General features: G+C 47.4%; 1 protein-coding gene across 2 annotated transcripts in view; it reads right to left on the bottom strand.

Annotated features, from left to right (window-relative positions):
• Positions 1–20,168, bottom strand: part of RMND5A (required for meiotic nuclear division 5 homolog A) — a 272,396-nt gene that overhangs the window by 170,509 nt on the left and 81,719 nt on the right. For both annotated transcript variants that reach the window (XM_078678673.1, XM_078678674.1), the window contains one exon: positions 14,126–14,260. In XM_078678673.1, the coding sequence (XP_078534799.1) occupies positions 14,126–14,260 (135 nt within the window). The remainder of the gene's footprint in view (positions 1–14,125; positions 14,261–20,168) is intronic.

Here is a 20,168-nt window from a genome sequence, read left to right as displayed (position 1 = left end):
CCGTCCGGATCAACACGACGTTGTTGCACAGATGTACTTTGAAGGATTTGAGTGCCATGAAGATTGCCATCAGTTCTAGATAGTTGATGTGCATCCTCTTTTGCTGCGTCGTCCATAGACCCCGCACCGTGTAGTGGAGCACATGAGCTCCCCATCCTTGGAGAGATTCGTCCGTCGTCAGGATAATCTGTGGCAAAGGCTCTTGGAACGGTCGGCCCTTGCAAAGGTTGTGTGGATTCCACCAATGCAGAGAGTTGTAGGCCCGACCGGTCACCAACACTAGGTCTTTCACCTGTTCTTGAGCCTGAGTCCACTGATGCGCCAAGCATTCTTGGAGCGGACGCATATGCAACCGTGCGTGCGGGACTATGAAGATGCAGGAGGCCATCATGCCTATCAACTGCATGAACACTCTCGCTGGGAGTGAGTGTTGCGGTCTGAACCTCTGGATGAGCGACTGGATGTTGTCAATCCTCGCTGGGTTTGGCTGAGCTGTGGCAGCCAGAGTATTTATTGTCGCGAACAAATACTGCCGCACATGGGCTGGCTGAAGGTGCGACTTTGGATAGTTTAGAGAAAATCCCAGACTGTGAAGGAGGTGAATGGTGTGGGACATGTCTGCGGCGCACTGTAGTGCAGACTTGGCCTGAACAAGCCAGTCGTCTAGGTAAGGATAGACATGTATGTTTTGTCTCCTGAGGTGCGCCGCCACTGTCGCCAGACATTTCGTGAACACTCTGGGGGCAGTGGTCACTCCGAAGGGTAGGACCTTGAATTGGTAATGCCTGTTTTGTATGGTGAACCTGAGGTACTTTCTGTGGGAAGGATGGAGTGGTATGTGAAAGTAAGCATCCTTGAGGTCCAAGGTTGCTAGGAAGTCTCCCTGGTTTAGTAATGGAAGAACCTGCTGCAGCGTCAGCATGTGGAAGTGTTCTGAAAGAATGTACTTGTTCAGAGGCCTGAGGTCCAGAATGGGTCTGAGTGAGCCGTCCTTCTTTGGGATTAAGAAGTACAGGGAATACACCCCTGTGCCTTCTTCCTCCACTAGCACGAGCTCTATTGCACCTTTTTGCAGCATGACGAGTACCTCCTGCTGCAATAAGTGCAAATGCTCTGCTGACATAGGACGGTGCTTTGGTGGTATGTTGGGTGGAGTGGACGTTAGCTCCAAACAATATCCATACTGGATAAGTTTCCTTACCCACCTGTCTGTGGTGATGGACTTCCAGACTGGCAGGAACTGCTGGAGTCTCCCCCCGACAGGTGTTGGATGGTCGGGGGGCAGTGACAGGGAGTCACTGTTTGTTGGTGGCAGAGGAACGGGAGTTGTTGTTGCCTCTGCCTCTGCCCTTGGCGCTGTTTCCACGGTAACCTCCTCTACCCTGCTTGGGGTACGAGGATTGAGCCCCACCTTTATTGAATGGCGTCTGCTGTGCCAAGTGACCTCTGGTAACACCTCGATTGCCTGAGCGACGAAAAGTGTTCCCTCTGAATTGCTGAGACTGGAGAGCGCCCATGGATTTTGCCGTCTCAGTATCTTTTTTGATTTTTTCGAGGGTGGTGTCAACCTCTGGGCCAAATAACCTGTCTGGATTAACGGGCTGGTTCAGGATAGTAGTCTGGATCTCTGGCTTGAACCCTGAGATGCGGAGCCATGCTTGACGCCTCAACATCACGCTAGTGTTGATTGCTCTCGCTGCTGTGTCCGCAACGTCGAGCGCACATTTTATTGCAGCGTTGGAGAGGAGCTTGCCCTCCTGTATAAGCATCTCCGCTCCCTCCTTAAACTGGTCTGGAAGGTGTTGCAACAGTTGTTCTAGGGTGTCATAATGTGCCCTATCGTATCTAGCCAACAGAGCTTGCGTGTTTGAGATGCGCCATATGTTGGCTGCCTGTGCTGCCACCCTCTTCCCAGATGCCTCCAGCACTTTTGACTCTTTGTCCGGAGGAGGAGCTTCACCCGTGGTTTGAGAATTCGCCCTCTTGCGGGCATTAGAGACCACCAAAGAGTCTAAAGGCAACTGGCTCCGTATGTAAGTTGGGTCTCCAGGTGCGGCTCTGTATTTCTTCTCTATTCTGGGGTTGACCACCCTTGCTCTAGTGGGTTCCTTGAAAATGTCCGTGGCATGCTTCAGGACCCCTTTTAGCATAGGAAGAGTCTTCACAGTTTTTTCTGCAGCAGAGAAAGTGTCAAACAGAAAGTCAACTTCCACAGGGTCAGCATGCATCTCCACCTTATGGTTCATAGCTGCCCTTTCAATCAAGGCATTAAATGCCGCAGAGTCTTCAGTGGGAGACGTTTTCGCGCTATAAACCTGGGGGTCCTGGACAACCTGCTGGTCTCCTTGATCACCAGTGTCCATCCACGAGTCCTGTTGCTCATCAGGGTCTGTGTTAGCAGGAAAACTATACTCCTCATTCTGCTCACCCCCTTCCCCATCTGAGCAAGTGGGTGAAGGCGTTGCACTCCTCCTAGGGTGTGGAAGAAGGTGCTCAACCAGTACTGGTGCCTCTGGTGCTGGTCTCTTCCGCTTTAGAGGAATGACAAACGATTCCAGGGGCTGGGATGTGATCTTCCTCTTGTAGAGCGTGAGTTTGCCAGTGTCGGCGTCGATGACATGCGCCGACTGCTCCTCTAGCACAGGTTGTCGATGACTTAAACCCCCACTCGGGTGAGCTTGCGTCGACACTGCAGAGTCCTTGGTCACCATCCGTGGCGAAAAGGCCTTCGGCGCCACCTTAGGTGGCACAGTGTAAAGGATCGGCATCGAAGTCTTCTTCGGTGGGGCCAACGGCTTAGGTGCCGAAGGTGTCTTCGGCTCCGACGCCGACGCCTTGTCCCGTATTCGCTTGAGGGAGTCCGAGACCTGCTTCGTAAAGGAAGCGGATGGTTTCGTCGACCCGACCGACGACCTCGATCCACCTCCAGGGGAAGATCCGAGCGTTGATGACTTCTGTTTTGCCGCTTGGGGCGCAGGCGCGTCGCCGACTGAAGCGCCACGATCAGCCTCCACGGTCGCAGGCGTCGACGCCGTTTGCTTCGGGTCGACAGCCTTTGCCTTTTGCGTCGGGACTCCAGACTTCGGCTCGGTGCCCTTTGCCGACTTCGTCTCGACGGCCCTCTTGGCTTTTGGATCGGTAGCCTTGCCCGCCGTAGGCTCGACAGTCTTCTTTGACTTCGATTCGACCACCTTGCTGGATACCGGCTCCACGACCTTCTTCGAGCTGGTTTCCTTGACCACTTTCGGCACCCTTGCCTGGTCGACAGCCTTTTTAGACTTTGAGGCCTCCGAAGACGACGGCGTCGATGGTGGAGCAGACGTCTTCGGTTTCGATGGCGGGTCGGCCATCTTCGTTGTCGTCGACACCGATGTTGTTAGTTTCGGTTTCGATTTCGTTAATGGCGGCTCCGCTGAGGTGTCCGTAGCCGGGCCGGAAGGCGGGGCCGTGGATCGAGGTGTAAGGTCGTGGGTAAGGCAGTGTGGCGATCCCGTGACCTGAGCCAATGTAAGAGTACGAACGGGGCATAGCTCTTCCTCCGAGCTATCTTCCATGGCCCCATATGCTTCTTCGTCGTCCCCTACCTCATCGACGTTTTCCTCTAGGTTTTGGTCTTCGACGTCTGCTTCGTAGTCGTGCTCGACCTCCGCCGATGTGGGTGAAATCTGCAGGTGATGCTCTAGCTCGTCTGCTTCAGGGTTTTCGAAGATGTCGTCCGGTGCCGGGGCCGACCGCTGGGCCTCGAGGCACGCCACGCGCCGAAGCCTGATCGTCTTCTTCGATCTAAATCTCGAACAGGCCATACAGCTGGCCTCGTCGTGGTCCGGCGACAGGCATTTGTTGCACACAGGGTGCACGTCGATGTGTGGGTACTTCGAACCACACACGGGACAGTTCTTGAACGGACTCCGTTCCATGCCGTCGAAAGTCTTGCTGCGTCGACAGGGCCTCGATGACCGAAGAGTCACCCGACTCCTCAGATATCCGACTCGACGAGTTGGAGTATACACGAGACCGAACAATACCGGCGGAGTAAAAGAAGGCCTTCTGGCCTTGAAAAAGTTTTGTATATCGATTCCGAACAGGAGATGTCGAAATCACATCCGAACCCAATGGCGGAAAAAAACAATCTGGGGATGGAGTCGATGCCCATGCGCACTGTAGTCCAGGGGAGGAGCCACCTATCTTGTGATACTTCGAAGACTCTTCCAGGACAACAACGTGCAATCATCCGGACCCAACACTAGGCGGCGATCTATGCTATAGATATGAATTTAGCAGCCCACATGCCTCGAACACATGATTCCAGAAATGAGTGTTTTTTTCTTTTAACAGGCCATGTATTTTTAGCCACTCCATCTGTTTTTTGTTTCTTAGCTTCCCATGTTGATTTTTTGTAGGCTTTATGTAATGAGGTCATGTTTTTGTCAGTGAGCTCTGTAGCATTGAGTGTATGCTAGCGCACAGCCCTCCTTAGGGCTCTTCTTTGGTTGACTACAGCCAAGTTGAGGGACCACCGCAAGGGGCGCCTAGGGTATCGGTCGTGAATTTCGGGTCCCGTTAGGAGGTCTCTTAGTTTGGTGATTGCAGTATCCCACCTTTGATGATACTCAGTGGAAAAGTGCCGAGTAAAGTTTAGAATTATTTCCGTGAACCAGAGGCCCACCTCATCGGCACCTAGAGAATCCCATTTAATTCTTCTACTTAGAGTATGGAGTTTGATCTGCATTGAGTGACCCCCTTCAGTGACTTTGGCAGCAATAGGAACTTTTAGATCTATTATTGCAGTCAAGTGATTACGATCACTCTCCGTACGAGTGGGGATCTCCAATTGAACTAGTTGTATTTGCCAGAGATGTTTCAATGGTTAGAGGGGCAGACCCTGATGCAGAGGTCTAGCCCGGGACCAGGGTTCAATTCCCCGCCTCGGCGGGTCTTGGGCTAAAAAATTCCACGGACCTGATAATTCTCGCCTCGGTGCCTATTCCAATCATGGAGTCCCACTCTGCAACTCTGGGCAAAAGCTTGCTTAATCTCCACAACGGCCCCCACAACGCTAAGGATGCCTGGCCTCCACCTTGGGGGTGCCCAGGAGTGGACACCTCACAGGGAAAGCCAGGATGGGTTCCACAGCGGTATTCGTACAAGCGCCCTGAGACCCTTGCGGGTGAGTAGTGCGCTATACAAGTATCAATTTACATTTACATTTGATAAGAAAATCTAATCGATGGGCGAAATATTCTTAAATGTTGCAGATAGATGGGCTCTGGGATCTTGTGCCAATGTAATTTGCTAAGCGGAGCATGAATTGTAGTTGGATAATAAAGTATTCATGGCTTCTTGCTCTTTAGTTTTGGTGGCAAGGAGATCATTGAATCCCAAGTCCCTGATGTTAAAGTCGTCTAGTAACAAAACTTCAGCAGAGGCAAACTCAAGTAAGAGCTCTTCCAAATGTTTAATCAGAAGAGCTGTTGCGGATGACTTCGATGTTTTGGATATGTTATGATAACAATTCATTAAAAGAAGGGGGAAGGCCCTTGATTGGGTCGAAAGTCCTGAGGTTAGTAAAATTTGCCCAGCAGAGAAATTCTGGTAGAGAGGTGTAGCTGTGATTTTACAAGAATGTTTAATGAAGAAGGAAAATCCCCCAGAGGGTCGGCCAAAAGAGTTAGGCTGAGATGCCGGTTGGAAAAATTCATAATAGCCATAGAGAGCTGTTGGGGATAACGACCAAGACTCTTGTAAGCAGATGATGTCACTTTTGCTCAGATAGTCCACTGCTGATTTAGATAACCGTGTTGATTTGAGCCCAGCCACATTCCAAGAGGAAATTATCAGTTTGGAGTCCAACCATCTTGACAAGCCATTAGGAAGAATACTGCTAGGAGCAGAATTCGGACTGCTCTCTGTGAGGAAACCCATGGTTCTAGTGAGGCGCTGGGGGCGGTAGTTTTCACCTTTGGAGCTTCCTGGGTAATTATCAAAGAGTCATCGATGGAAACATTATTGTCAGTATTATTGGTGAACCCAACTGTTTCAATAAAGCTTTTACTTCTGAAATGGCCTCCATGCAGATACCTCAATGAACATTAGCTACTGCAAAAACACTGTGTGACCTGCTTATGATCTTAAAATAAATAGTAATCCATTGCAATGCAAAATTAATTGCTAATGAAGCACTGCACAGCTACTAGCAGAACTGCTGAGAACTCTATCCATAAAGAAATATTGTAATATTTTTTTTCTTTTTTTTTTCGATTTATAAAGCGCAACTAAACCCGTAGGCGTCAAGGCGCTGAAAGATGGTAAACGGAATGCTCAGGAGTCACCAAGGGAAGAGTTACAAATAAGCTTCTTGAAATAACCAAGCCTTGAGTGCTTTACGGAACAGGGTATGGGAGGGGATCCCCTTGAGGTCGTTGGGGAGCGTGTTCCAGAGTCTGGGCGCAAGGAAGCGAAAGGTCCTTCCACCCCATCTGACCTTGGATATTCGGGGAACAGCCAGCAGGTTTTTACTGGAAGAGCGAAGTGCTCTACCGGGGGTATAGTGGGCCACAAGAGCACAAATAGCTTCAGGCCCAGTCTCGTTAAGGGCACGATGTGTAAGGCGGAGAGCCTTAAAATTAATCCTCGCCTGCATGGGGAGCCAGTGCAGGTTTTTTCTGATAGCCGTGCCCGAGGAGCGTTTAGGGGCATCCACAACAAACCGGGCAGCCGCATTCTGCACAGTCTGAAGGCGCTGGCCCAGACCATTGCTAATGCCCAAATACAGAGCATTGCAATAGTCAAGCCTGGATGCAATAAGCGCAATTACGACCTGTTTGCGTGCATCAGGGGAAAGATAATGAATGATTTTCCTTAGAATCCTCAGAGCATTGCAACAGGTGGTCACAGTCCTGCTGACTTGTTTGTCAAGCGAGAGAGAAGTGTCCAGAATGACCCCAAGATTGCGGGCAAAAAGGGACGGCAAGGGGCATGCGCCAAGGACAGAAGGCCACCAGTCCATAGACCAGATCTCACTTTTGCCCCCAAAATTGAGGACCTCCGTTTTCTCCCCATTCAACTTAAGGAAGTTCTTAACCATCCATCCAGCGACCGCCTCCATACAGTTTTTAAAATTATGAGCAGTTATGCTCACAGATTGAGATATGGAGACCATAATCTGCGTGCCGTCGGCATAGGAAAGAACTTCTAGCCCAAAAGATCTTATGAGCCTGGCGAGTGGGGCAACATAGACGTTAAAAAGCCCTGAGGGACCCCACACTTCACAGGCTTGATGGGTGACATATACTCGCCTAGCTTAACCCTTTGCTTCCGTTGGTCGAGGAAGGATGTTAAGAGGCTAAGTGTGGGACCCTTGATTCCCAGCTCACTGAGTCGGCTGGCCAGAATGGTAGGGGACAGTGTGTCGAAGGCCGCCGTGAGGTCTAATAGCACCAGTAAGGTGGTCTGGCCGGTGTCGACCTTAGACCGGATGCTATCGACAACCACTGTGAGCGCCGACTCTGTGCTGTGAGTCCTACGAAAGCCGTGATGTGAGGGATCCAGGGAGTTGGTACTGTCAAGGAAGGCACTCAGATGAAGGTTAAGGTGTGCCTCCAGGAGTTTAGCAGGTGCAGGAAGAAGGGAAATGGGACGAAAGTTCTTTAATATCCCAGGATCCAGAGTAGGTTTTTTCAGTAGGGGCTTGACAACGGCCGATTTCCAGGAAAGGGGATAAACCCCCTCTGAAATGGCCAGGTTCATAACCTCCATCAAAGGGGGGAGAATAGTCTGTCTGCAATCTTTAAGAACCTTTAAGGGGCAGGGGTCAAGTGGTGACCCGGATTTTAGTTTGTCCAGCGACGTACTGAGATGTTCAAGAGTGATAGGGGGAAATTGGAAGAGGGAATGGGAGGGGACAGACGCTTGTGTGTCCGAAATTAGGGTAGGGGGGTGGAAAAAGGGGAACTGGAATTGAGGGCTTCCAGGTCTGTGTAAATATCCAGGATCTTCGTATGGAAGAATGTGGAGATCTGATCACACAGAACCTGGGAGACTGTTATAGGGTCAGGTGCCTGAATGAGGGAAAGGTTATCAACTATCTTGAACAAATCCCTAGGTGACTTGAGCGAGGACGTTAATTTGGAGTAGTGCGCCTGTTTTTCTGTCAGCACCGCAGCTTTATAACCTTTGAGAAGGATTTTATGTTTATCCTTCTCTATGGGGTCCAAATGTGCCCTCCAAAGCCTTTCCTGCCTCCTACATCCTTGTCTGAGAATCCTGAGGGATTCAGAGAACCAAATGGCCGAAGGCCGTTTCCTGGCAGAATAGTGTTGCAGGGCTGGCGCCAGCGAGACGACAGCCTCCGCCAGAGTGTTAGAGAGGTCAAGAGCCGCAGTGTGAGCATCCCCAGCAGGTCGGGCTTTAAGTGTGGATAAAAAAGGAGTCAGGGAGTCGTTGTTAATCTCAACAAAATTCCTCCTCAATACCCACTTGGGGTGATCAGGCTGAGGGCCGGTGGGGGGAGAGAAAGAAAATTCCAGGGGAACAGCAAAATGGTCCGACCACGACAGGGGAAGGGGGGTGCCGGTCTGGAGGCGGGGGTCGTTGCTAAATACCCCATCCAGGGTGTGCCCAGCTAGATGGGTGGGACTAGTCACTAGCTGCGGCAAGCCACAGGAGGCTAGGGAGTCCAACAGATGGGCCGTGTCAGGGGAATTATGGTTTTCCAAATGGAAATTAAGGTCCCCTAGAATAGTTAAGCTAGGTCTATCAATATAGGGCTCAATAATCTTAAGATGTTCTTGGCTAAAAGCGAACCTGAGGCCAGGGGGTCTGTAGATCAATATTCCGGTGAAGGAGATCGTGGGGGAGGGATTCAGGATGAAATGCATCGCCTGAAGGCGTTCAAGCGGAGAGGACAGATGGACAGTCGGACATTTTATAGAGCTGTGGTACAATATCCCCAGACCTCCTCCCACTCGACCCACTCTGTCCATTCTGGCCAGAGAGTACCCTTCAGGAATAGCATTTAACAAGTCCGGTTCAGACGAGTCCGTGGCCCATGTTTCAGTGATAAAAGCCCAGGAGGGTTTTCTCTGTGAGATGAATTCCCTAAAGGAGATGTTATTTTTAACCAGCGAGCGGGAATTAATGAGGAAAACCGTATGGACAGCGGTAGGCGAAGGAAGTGGCATACTGGGGGGAAGGCGGCAGTTAGCCGTATCCGAGGCTTCATGTTGGGTAGCTATGTCATTACATCCGCAAACTAGGGCATTTTCAAACGAATCAGGGGCAAAGGAGTAATGGCAGGGCAGCTTAGAGGGTTTCAATGCTCGCAGAGCAGAGAAGGAGTATAGGGGTTCCCCTGAGGCACAGGGTGCAGGGGAGCAACATACCTGGCCCCTGGCGCTTCCTTGTCGCTGACGGGCGCAGACGGGCTGGACTCTGGCTCGACTCCGGTGCGAATGCGGCGCGACCACTGATCACGTCCGCTGCGCGGAGCCATATCTGATGGTTTAAATACTGGCGACTAGAGCGCCGAGCCAAGAGTGCCCAGCTCGAAATGGCCGCTGCCGATTTGCGCAGCCCGGGAGACTCAGCCCTCAGATCGGCCGAGAACCGCCCAGGGTGCGTGAATCTGGGGGATTAGATTTGCATCAGCGGAGCAGTGTGCAAAATACAAATTTGCCTGAGACACAGTAATGTGTAGTTTAAAATGAAGAGAGAGCCACGATAAAATCCGTGAGCGCTAGGTGACCGGGGGGGGGGGGGGGGGAAGCGGACACAAAGGATCAGCAAGCAAGTGAAAGGAAACATTTTTAAAAGCACAATCTGAAACAACGCCTCCCGGCTTCCGCCTCAGGAGAGTTATGAGCAGCAATCTCACGCCTGCTTTCCAAGGGCTGTTTAAATACTGGCGGCTAGAGTGCAGAGCCAAGAGTGCCCAACTCAATATGGCCGCTGCCGATTTGCGCAGCCCGGGAGACTCAGCCCTCAGATCGGCCGAGAACCGCCCAGGGTGCGTGAATCTGGGGGATTAGATTTGCATCAGCGGAGCAGTGTGCAAAATACAAATTTGCCCGAGACACAGTAATGTGTAGTTTAAAATGAAGAGAGCGCCACGATAAAATCCGTGAGCGCTAGGTGACCGGGGTGGGGGGGGTGGGGGGGGTGGGGAGAGGACACAAAGGATCAGCAAGCAAGTGAAAGGTAAAATTTTTCAAAGCACAATCTGACACAATGCCTCCCGGTTTCCGCCTCAGGAGAGTTATGAGCAGCAATCTGAGCAGCAGACTGTTTAAGACGGTCTAGCGAATGTCAATCTATACAGGTCAGGTGAAATTTACAAGTGTCAGTGATTAACAAATGCCAAAACTCGGAATTAAAATCAATGTCTAGTGCATTTAATACAACGTTTACAGCTCGCTTTGCAAATATAACTTTACATGAGCATATTTTCTTCCCGATTGTTTCTCAGACCTATGCTTTGGGCACTAAAGCAAATTTAACTGAGAACTTTTGAAATGATAATTAAAATGAATCCACAATCCCTGGAAATGAAACACTCGTAAGGGAGCAAAATGTTGTAGGAGGAGCAGATGGCACTGGCATAAACAAAACAAAAAAAGTTTCCAGAAGCACTTCTTATATCTAGACCTAAACAAACAAGCATTTACAATGCAATAGGTCTCGCAATGACACTGTTTTCAGCTATTGGCATTGAAAAGATTGGTTTTTTCCCCGTTGTTGAGTCTTAATCAAGTAATGTTGTTGTTAATGACAATGTCTTTTACCGCTGTTGACCCCCGCATACAGACATAGAAACCGCACTACAAACGGGCACACATGCATGCACACACTGAGTAACACACGCACCCCGTGAGACAGACACAAATACATAGAGGTGCACGGAAGCACGTGATCACACATGCAGGCAATATAGTAACTAGTAATATACAACACAGGCAACTGGAACTGCATCTTAAAGAGACACATGCTCTCCTATAAAATCTGCAGATATTAGCACTGCATCTGTAGCTTAATAATTGTTATATTCCCAGAATCCATTGTGCTGGAAAATGTCAGTCCTGTCTGTGAGAGACCCTGAAGACTTAGGGTCAGAAGACGGGTTTTTAAAATGTGTTTTCTTCTATTTCAGTACTTCGTGCACTGTTACGCTGCACATCCGCCTACACCACGAGGCTCAGTCGTATCCGTATTGGGCATGCGTGCACCTTGGTGCACATATGCAAATGAGTGATACAAATTAGAGACTTGTGGGAAAGTGGTGTGACAAGGAATACGGAGCACCAATGACGAACCCACCCTGAATTTTAGAAAATGATTACCATTGGATGGAATCATGATTATATATAGCAAATGAGGTCAGAGTGCAGAAAGGAGGCACGTGTGCAAATGGGAGGCAAGTGTGCAATAGCGAGACGCTACAAATGAGGGGGACGCGCGTCCAACTGGAGGAATGTTTGCAAACGATAAGTCCGCGCGCAAGTAAAATGCATGTTTACAAATGAAGGACGTTTGTGCGAACGAAGTACCATGTCTAAAATAAGAGACATACGGTAGATGCGAGATGTGTACCTAAACGAGGGTATGGTGTAGCCCAAACGAGGCTCCTTTGGAGGGTTTCACTTGATTTCATAAATAGCAAGAATTGTCCACTCTCCTGGCTGGTCCGATACCCCTAAACCATCACAAGTTACAAAACAGAAGAGTTGAGAGCTACAGTGAGGACGTGAGTGCAAACGAGAGACACTTAAGGACGCAAGGGTCATGCGTGAAAAGAAGAGTCAATTGAGAAAATTAAGAACATGCCAGCTAACTATGCCGTGCACAGGTGAAAAACATTCAGGGGTGTAGCGGGGGGCTTTACACCAAGCTAATAAATGTATTCTGTAGTAAATAGTGAGATACAAGTGCTTTAAATCGGGTAGGGCGATGTGTTTGCCGTATTTCACTTGGGATTTTTACATGCAGATTAAAACTCAAACCCTTTTAAAGAAGTGACAAAATGGTTATTTTACAAAATATTGTAATACCGCCTCACAATCTGCACTCCTCTAACTTTATACTGCTTCTTAAGACCCCCCTCCCCTGCTTTATGTATATTTTACACAGAGTGATTGATAGGAAATCTGAAGCGCACCCCCCACTCCCCTCCTCATACTGACAAAGCTACGCCCCTGTGCATACGTGGCCATGTGTTTGAATGACAGAAATTTGTGCACGCAAAGCATGTGCAGGTAACTTGACATGGATAATGTGAGAGATGTGCGGAAATTTGGAGCAAGTGTGAAAAAGAAGGAAAGAGGGTGTAGGGGAGTACTATCGTATGAGCACGAGAGGGCACGTTTGCAAATAAGGCGGTTTCTGTCCAATTCACCAACGTGTGCAAACAAGTAAAGGTAGCTAACTAGGACACGTGTATGTGCACATACCAGTGCATAGGTGTCAGGGAAGGACATGTGACATAAAAGGCAGGCTTCCAAATTATTGGTATGTTTATCTGGATCAGCCTGTCACGGGCGCCCCGGCTCCACTCTGCCCAGCCTCCCTTACGCCTTGTGCACCCGAGCATTAGCTGCAGGAGCTGCTGATGTCTGGTCTGAGAGTAGCCGACAAACACAGAGCGTGGCTGCTGCCCGAGGGGCACACCCGAGTCAGTAGGCGAGGGGCTAGCAGCCTAGCAGCCGAGCCCAGCACCGCGTAGTCACAAGCGAGTACTGCACAGGTCCACTCGTTTAACAAGCACTCACCAGTCATAAAACTTCAGCCATGGAACAAATATCTTACACCAAAGATTATGCCAAGGAATTTTTCAGCACCAACATTTATGCTAGAAAATTCACCCACCAAAGTGAGTTTTCCTGAGTTTTCGCTCTGCAAATCATGCGCGCGCGCGCCACAGAGGAGCGGGGGCTAGGGAGCGCGGCAGCGAACGCGCGCTGCTGCGCGTGCTGGCCACCGACGGGAATGGGCGGACCAAATGCGATACATGCGCCCGTCTTTGCCCAATTGCATGCTGGCTTTTTTTTTTTTAAACAAGCATGCGAAAGCCAATGGCAGCCGCAGAAAGCTCCTCAGACGCACGAGCGTGTGAGCAGCTTTCAGAACCCCATACAAAATGGATCTCGGTGCGCACTGCAACGCAGGCGCGAGTCCTAAAAATGTCCCTTGCAATAGTAGGTCACCATAAAAAAATTATAAGAGTAAACCTTTGACAACAGAGAGGTGTTAAACAGTCAGTTTTGAGTAGTGCTCTTTACTAGTGTTTCTCTAGATTACTAATTAGAAAACATTTCAGTGTCTGTGCCCATAAGATCACATGAAGAGGAAACCATACATTTTGGTCTACAGCCACCTGACTTTGGTGTCCAGCTAGACTGTAATTAAATCAGTTAAATCCACAGTCTTCAACACATTACTGAATAGCTGCCAAAATGCCTCAACATATGGCTAGTCTCGGTTTGGCACTTCTGGAGAGGTAGATGCTGAAGGAATCCTTAAATAAAGGCAGCATCCACCTCTTTTCATAAGTTGATATGTCAAGTTTGTTCTTGTTTAGGCCAGTTGACACAGAACAAACAAATACTTGAAGTACATTGTAAATGAATGCGTTTCCGGACATGCAATTACAGAATTATGGTTACATCAAGGCTCTGCAAATACTTGGTTTACTTCAAATCAAACACAAATAATAAAAGAGCAATGTTCTTCTGTCCCACACATAGAAGCAGTTTTGGGTGATGTTTGGGAAGAACCCCAAAGAAAGCTACATACTTAACATGAGAAGTGTAAGAGACAAAAGGAAGGACAGAGTCTCAAATAAAGATATCCTAAATAATATTACAACCAATAAATTGAAAACGGGCATTGTGACTATAGCTCTTAATAAAAATCATCCAATCTGCCAGCAGCAATTATTAACAGAGTTCTAGACAACTACTGCAAGAAGAAACATCAGCAGCAGGTATTAACGTAGCTCTTTGCCATAACAAGGAGCGCTCACTCTACATCTAAAAAGGCCCAGGTTCAACAGGGCCATAGTACCTTGACTACCACATGTTCCTCATATGCAATGAAGGTATTGCTAAAAAGATTACAACCAGTCAATTCTAGTTACCTGACAAAGCTCCTCTGCAACATCTAGCATTCCTTGCCGAAAGAAATGTTCAACCATCACTTCACTTAGAATTCTTTGGCTATCGGTTTGCCAGCAACCATCAATGCCCACGCTACTTATGTCCGAATCAAAATTCTGAAATACAAAAACAGATATGTTGAATAAAATCTGTATATCCATAAATAAATTATATGTCTCCTTCCCCATCTTACGGCAATTATTCATATTGAAAAATGTTACTTACCTGTGACCAACTCTTTGCTGCTTGAACTGCAGATTGTATGCTTTGCACTGACGTGCCATCTAGTTGTGATTCTGGAAACATTACACATTTTTGCTTCAAAATATTAATTTTAGTTTCCTGAATGACTAATGACCACATAGCAGAAACGTACAAAACCTTAGCCCAGTCTGCACCGTATATTACTGTATTATTTTTACCCCATTAAAGTAGGTGTGTCAGCTTGAGCGTGTTAACTTCTGTATGTAAAGCTTTTGATCAACAGTAGAGGTGGGTGGAATAAGTGAATTTAAAATAAAACAAGCCGCAAACAGTAACTGGTAAAATTTCTTATTTGCAACTTGTGTGGTTGTAGATCCCATGCTTTCCATAAAAGCAGTGCCCCAAATCCCTAATGCTGATACGGATGTCAATTGTTCTAAATATTTAGGCCTTTCTTTTTGTATGACTCAACACAGCAATATATATTTGTATTAATCTATAAGCAAATGCTCACAATGCTGCCTTGTAAATATTTGCCAGGGAAAGCCACGGTGGCCCATTTTTTACGTATCAAATATGCCTGCGGAATGTCAGAGTTGTCTCCACCTGCATAATAAACTAGAATTGAGGAATAGAGCAACTGGGAGAACCACACCTGTCTCGCACATGTAGGTCTAGCTAAGATCAAGGCCATGGTAGCATATCACATTTTTCATACTACTAACGGAATGAGAGAACTATGGGAAAAGCGTATGCAAATATACCTGACAAGTTTGTCACAAATCATTCCCTTGGAATGGGTAGTGCGGAAGCGTGGATGTGAAGAGTTGGTATTTTTTGTTTTGAATTATGGTGAAAAAAGTTAAGGTTTAAAATGTTCCACCTTTGGATGTTTTTGGGATTCTGTTCACATTTGTAGCTCCCGATTGCCTGATGAGAAAAATCAGCAGAGTTGACGTCTCTAGAAAGTGTTCGGTCAGACAATGGAAGTGGTATTTGAGAGCCACTGCCACACTTCTTTTGTAATCAGACAAACATCTGGAGAGTGTGTCTCAGTTTCCAAATGTAGTATATGATTTTCATGTTGCTTGTGCGGAACCACCCATTTTTTTGCCCTGCAAGTGTGTTACGAACACGTACAGTTCTGGGAACACTACTTCTAATCCTACAACACTGAAGTGGAGTAGCTGTTTATCATTTGACCATTTTCCCTGGGCGGTGTATCAGGAAATATGGGTTCACTGTCCCTGAAAGGCAATGTACCGCTATAGTATCCTGCACTTTATCTGAGGCAACAACAAAATAAGATCTATGTGTTATGGAATATATGTGTGGTGTGTGTAATAGAATTGTGTGTGTTGGATTGGATTAGTAAATTGTGTAATTGTTTGGCATGGAACTGTGTGGTGTGGATTATATTTGTGTAGTGGAATTATGCGGCATGGTGTGCTGTGGAATTATATGGATAGTAAATATGTGGTATTGAATGTACTGGAGTTTAACTATATGGTGTGCGGTTGAATTTTGTGGCACAATGTTGAATTGTGTGCTGTGGATTAGATGTATGCTGTGTGTAATGGTGTTGCTGAATTGTATTATGTGGTTTGGTGTCAAATTATGTGGTGTGGATTGAAAAAGTGTGGAGTTGAATTTTGTGTTGTGGAACTGTGTGGATAGCTTTACCTGTTTGGTGACGAAAAAGAAGAAATAGGTAGGAGTGGAGTAAAGCAGAGTGACATGGAGCGGAGTAAAGCAGAGTGGCGCGGAGTAAAGCAGAGTGGCGCGGAGTAAAGCAGAGTGGCGCGGAGTAAAGCAGAGTGGCGCGGAGTAAAGCAGAGTGGCGCGGAGTAAAGCAGAGTGGCGCGGAGTAAAGCAGAGTGGCGCGGAGTAAAGCAGAGTGGCGCAGAGTAAAGCAGAGTGGCGCAGAGTAAAGCAGAGTGGCGCAGAGTAAAGCAGAGTGGCGCAGAGTAAAGCAGAGTGGCATGGAGAAAAGCAGTGTGGCGCGGAGTGGGGTAAAGCAGAGTGGCATGGAGTGGAGTAAAGCAGAGTGGCGTTGAGTGGAGTGGAGTAAAGCAGAGTGCCGTTGAGAGGAGTAAAGCAGAGTGGCACTGAAAGGAGTAAAGCAGAGTGGCGTTGAGAGGAGTAAAGCAGAGTGGTGTGGAGTTGAGTAAAGCAGAGTGGTGTGGAGTTGAGTAAAGCAGAGTGGTGTGGAGTTGAGTAAAGCAGAGTGGTGTGGATTGAGTAAAGCAGAGTGGTGTGGAGTTGAGTAAAGCAGAGTGGTGTGGAGTTGAGTAAAGCAGAGTGGTGTGGAGTTGAGTAAAGCAGAGTGGTGTGGAGTTGAGTAAAGCAGAGTGGTGTGGAGTTGAGTAAAGCAGAGTGGTGTGGAGTTGAGTAAAGCAGAGTGGCGTGGAGTTGAGTAAAGCAGAGTGGCGTGGAGTTGAGTAAAGCAGAGTGGTGTGGATTGAGTAAAGCAGAGTGGTGTGGATTGAGTAAAGCAGAGTGGTGTGGAGTTGAGTAAAGCAGAGTGGTGTGGAGTTGAGTAAAGCAGAGTGGTGTGGAGTTGAGTAAAGCAGAGTGGTGTGGAGTTGAGTAAAGCAGAGTGGTGTGGAGTTGAGTAAAGCAGAGTGGTGTGGACTGAGTAAAGCAGAGTGGTGTGGAGTTGAGTAAAGCAGAGTGGTGTGGAGTTGAGTAAAGCAGAGTGGTGTGGAGTTGAGTAAAGCAGAGTGGTGTGGAGTTGAGTAAAGCAGAGTGGTGTGGAGTTGAGTAAAGCAGAGTGGTGTGGAGTTGAGTAAAGCAGAGTGGTGTGGAGTTGAGTAAAGCAGAGTGGCGTGGAGTTGAGTAAAGCAGAGTGGCGTTGAGTTGAGTAAAGCAGAGTGGTGTGGAGTTGAGTAAAGCAGAGTGGTGTGGAGTTGAGTAAAGCAGAGTGGTGTGGAGTTGAGTAAAGCAGAGTGGTGTGGATTGAGTAAAGCAGAGTGGTGTGGAGTTGAGTAAAGCAGAGTGGTGTGGAGTTGAGTAAAGCAGATTGGTGTGGAGTTGAGTAAAGCAGAGTGGTGTGGTGGAGTGGAGTAAAGCAGAGTGGAGTAAAGCAGAGTGGAGAGGAGTAAAGCAGAGTGGAGAGGAGTAAAGCAGAGTGGAGAGGAATAAAGCAGAGTGGAGAGGAATAAAGCAGAGTGGAGAGGAATAAAGCAGAGTGGAGAGGAATAAAGCAGAGTGGAGAGGAATAAAGCAGAGTGGTGTTGAGTGGAGTAAAGCAGAGTGGAGTAAAGCAGTGTGGCGTAAAGCAGAGTGGTGTTGAATGGACTACAACATAGTGGAGTAGAGCAGATTGGCGTGCCGTTGAGTGGAGTAAAGCAGTGTGGCGTAAAGCAGAGTGGCGTGGCGTAAAGCAGAGTGGCGTGGCGTAAAGCAGAGTGGCGTGGCGTAAAGCAGAGTGGCGTGGCGTAAAGCAGGGTGGCGTGGCGTAAAGCAGGGTGGCGTGGCGTTGAGTGGTGTAAAGTATAATGAATTTATGTCATTAAGAGGTTCATCAAGAGTATTGACAAACAGAATCCATACAAGAGTTGTTAGTATATTTTCCTGTTTTTTTTTCTTTAGGTTTTACACCAGTACCTCATATTACATTATGGAATATTTAGCCGAGACATTCCTTGAAAGGTATTTTCGCATCTCATTACTGAACAGACCGAACATATGTAAACCATACGGAGATGGCTGTGCTAGGGTTTGTAAATTAGGATTGAATGGCTGTTCAATTTGTGTTAAATAACTGGCAATTAGCAAATGGATTCATCAGGCTCATCGGTTTGAATAGATTTATTACAGGAAATCCCATTTAAAAACATCTCAAATTTGGGAGCGTGGTTTGGAGGCGAGGAAGATTGCGGCTTGAGCTTGCACCTCCTCACAGGAAAACAACTTCTCCAAGATATTTCTGCGGTATATGCTCACTAATAAGGCAGCAACGACGATACAGCAGTTTGTCTTGATGCGGGCCACTTTCAAGCCCATTGAGATTAGACAGCACGCACTCAGTGTTGGATGTGGAGCATGTGGAAGCAGCTGGGTCTCTCCTGCCTCACCGAGCGCAGCCGAGGAGATACTGATGTTCTAAGTCGGAAGCTATAGCTACAGCCTACTGATTATCAGCAGTGTCAGCTCCTTAAAAGTAAGGTCACAAATTTGTAGAGTAAAGAATTCTTTTATAATCCAACCGACGAGTCATTGCTTGACAGTATGCCTGATCCTAACATGGCGGACGCTAGCAAAGTCGATCTTTAATACCTTGCCTGTGTCAGGAATTACAGCCCTGTGCTGGACATTCCAATCGCGGGCGTGGTCGTGACGGAACCCAGCATTCAAGCGCACAGGCCACCCTTGGCTCATGACGGCTGGGTTCCGTCATGAGCATCGAAGGGGTTAAAATTAAGGTCACTAAAAGAGGATCAACATAAATCTAACACTAAAGCACTCTACAAGTACAATTATTTAAACGGGGCCAAGAAGTATACAGGGATGTTTAATACAACCCAACTGGAGCGTCATCGCCTAACTGTTGCCTGTCTCGAATATGGAGGACGCTAACGATCCCTAGAAGTAAGACCACTAGCAGAGGGCCAACGCTACTATATAAGGGGACACCATCGCAAATACAGCGCCTGTGTTAATCTCCTGGGAGCTGTAGTAAGCACATATTCCATTTTACTAATCCCCTATTACAAGCTTGTGAGGTGCACGCGAATGCTATTAACAAGATGTCACCCGCCCATTATCTATGAAACCCACAACACTAAAATGCACTACCAACTTGGACATGCAACAACACGTGTGTAGAAGAGTAAGCAAGCATCTAAACACTGCCCACCATACAATCTAAAACTACAAGACTCACAAAATGGCAGAAGTCTCCAATAAAAGATAGGAAAGCAGCAAAATATTGTGAGAGGAATCAGGAGAACAGCAGAAAACAAAAAACAGTAGAGCAAACAGAGGCAAAAACAGGCTAAAACAGCAAAGAACAGCAAAAAAACAGCATATAACAGACGACACAACAGAAACAGCAGAATAATCAGAGGTAAAACGGATGTAACAGAGACAACAGACATAACCAGAATAAAGATCAGGCATATAGTAAGGAAAATAAAATAAGGAAAATACTGGTAAGGAAATACTGGTTTCGGTGCTGGAAGTGGCACTCTCAGAGGCTATAGGGGTCGGTGGTACTGACTCAATGCGACCTATTCTTCTGCTCACCACAACAGAGAATTAGGAGTATACATCATCTCTCAGGCCCAACTCTAAAGAATAAAAAGCAGATTGCAGCAGTATAACGCATATAACAGGCCAACCAAGAAGAAATATAGAGTTTAGATAAAGACATTACATACAAATGATAATAAAAAGTGATAATAAAAACGGAACAGCAGAACCAGCAGATCAATTCAGATCAACAAGAGGAGAGTAAACCAGCAAAGCTGCCCTCAAACAAGCTCCATAACGAATACCACCCCAGCGTAAAAATGTTAGAGAAAGAAAAAAAAGCAGGCTTAAAGAGAGTGCAAGCCAACTCACCAAATCCTGACTCTCCAACTAAAAATAAGCAAGACATCAATTCCACCATGTAAACCATCTTAAAAAAACGTACAGACGTACATGATCTAGCTAAATCAACAAAAGACAATATTGATATTATGCAAAGTGGAATCTACGCAATCAGTCAAGACATGAAAATGACTAACTCTAGAATTGCAGAAGCAGAAAGCAGGATCAGTCAGTTGGAAGTTCTGAATCTAAACTAAGCAAATCCTTCTAGGCGCTCAGTGT

This window comes from Lissotriton helveticus, chromosome 2_2 (assembly GCF_964261635.1).
Source record: "Lissotriton helveticus chromosome 2_2, aLisHel1.1, whole genome shotgun sequence".
Taxonomy (NCBI): domain Eukaryota; kingdom Metazoa; phylum Chordata; class Amphibia; order Caudata; family Salamandridae; genus Lissotriton; species Lissotriton helveticus.
The sequence above is the reverse complement of the archived record's forward strand: the minus strand, read 5'-3'. Positions and strand labels throughout refer to the sequence as shown.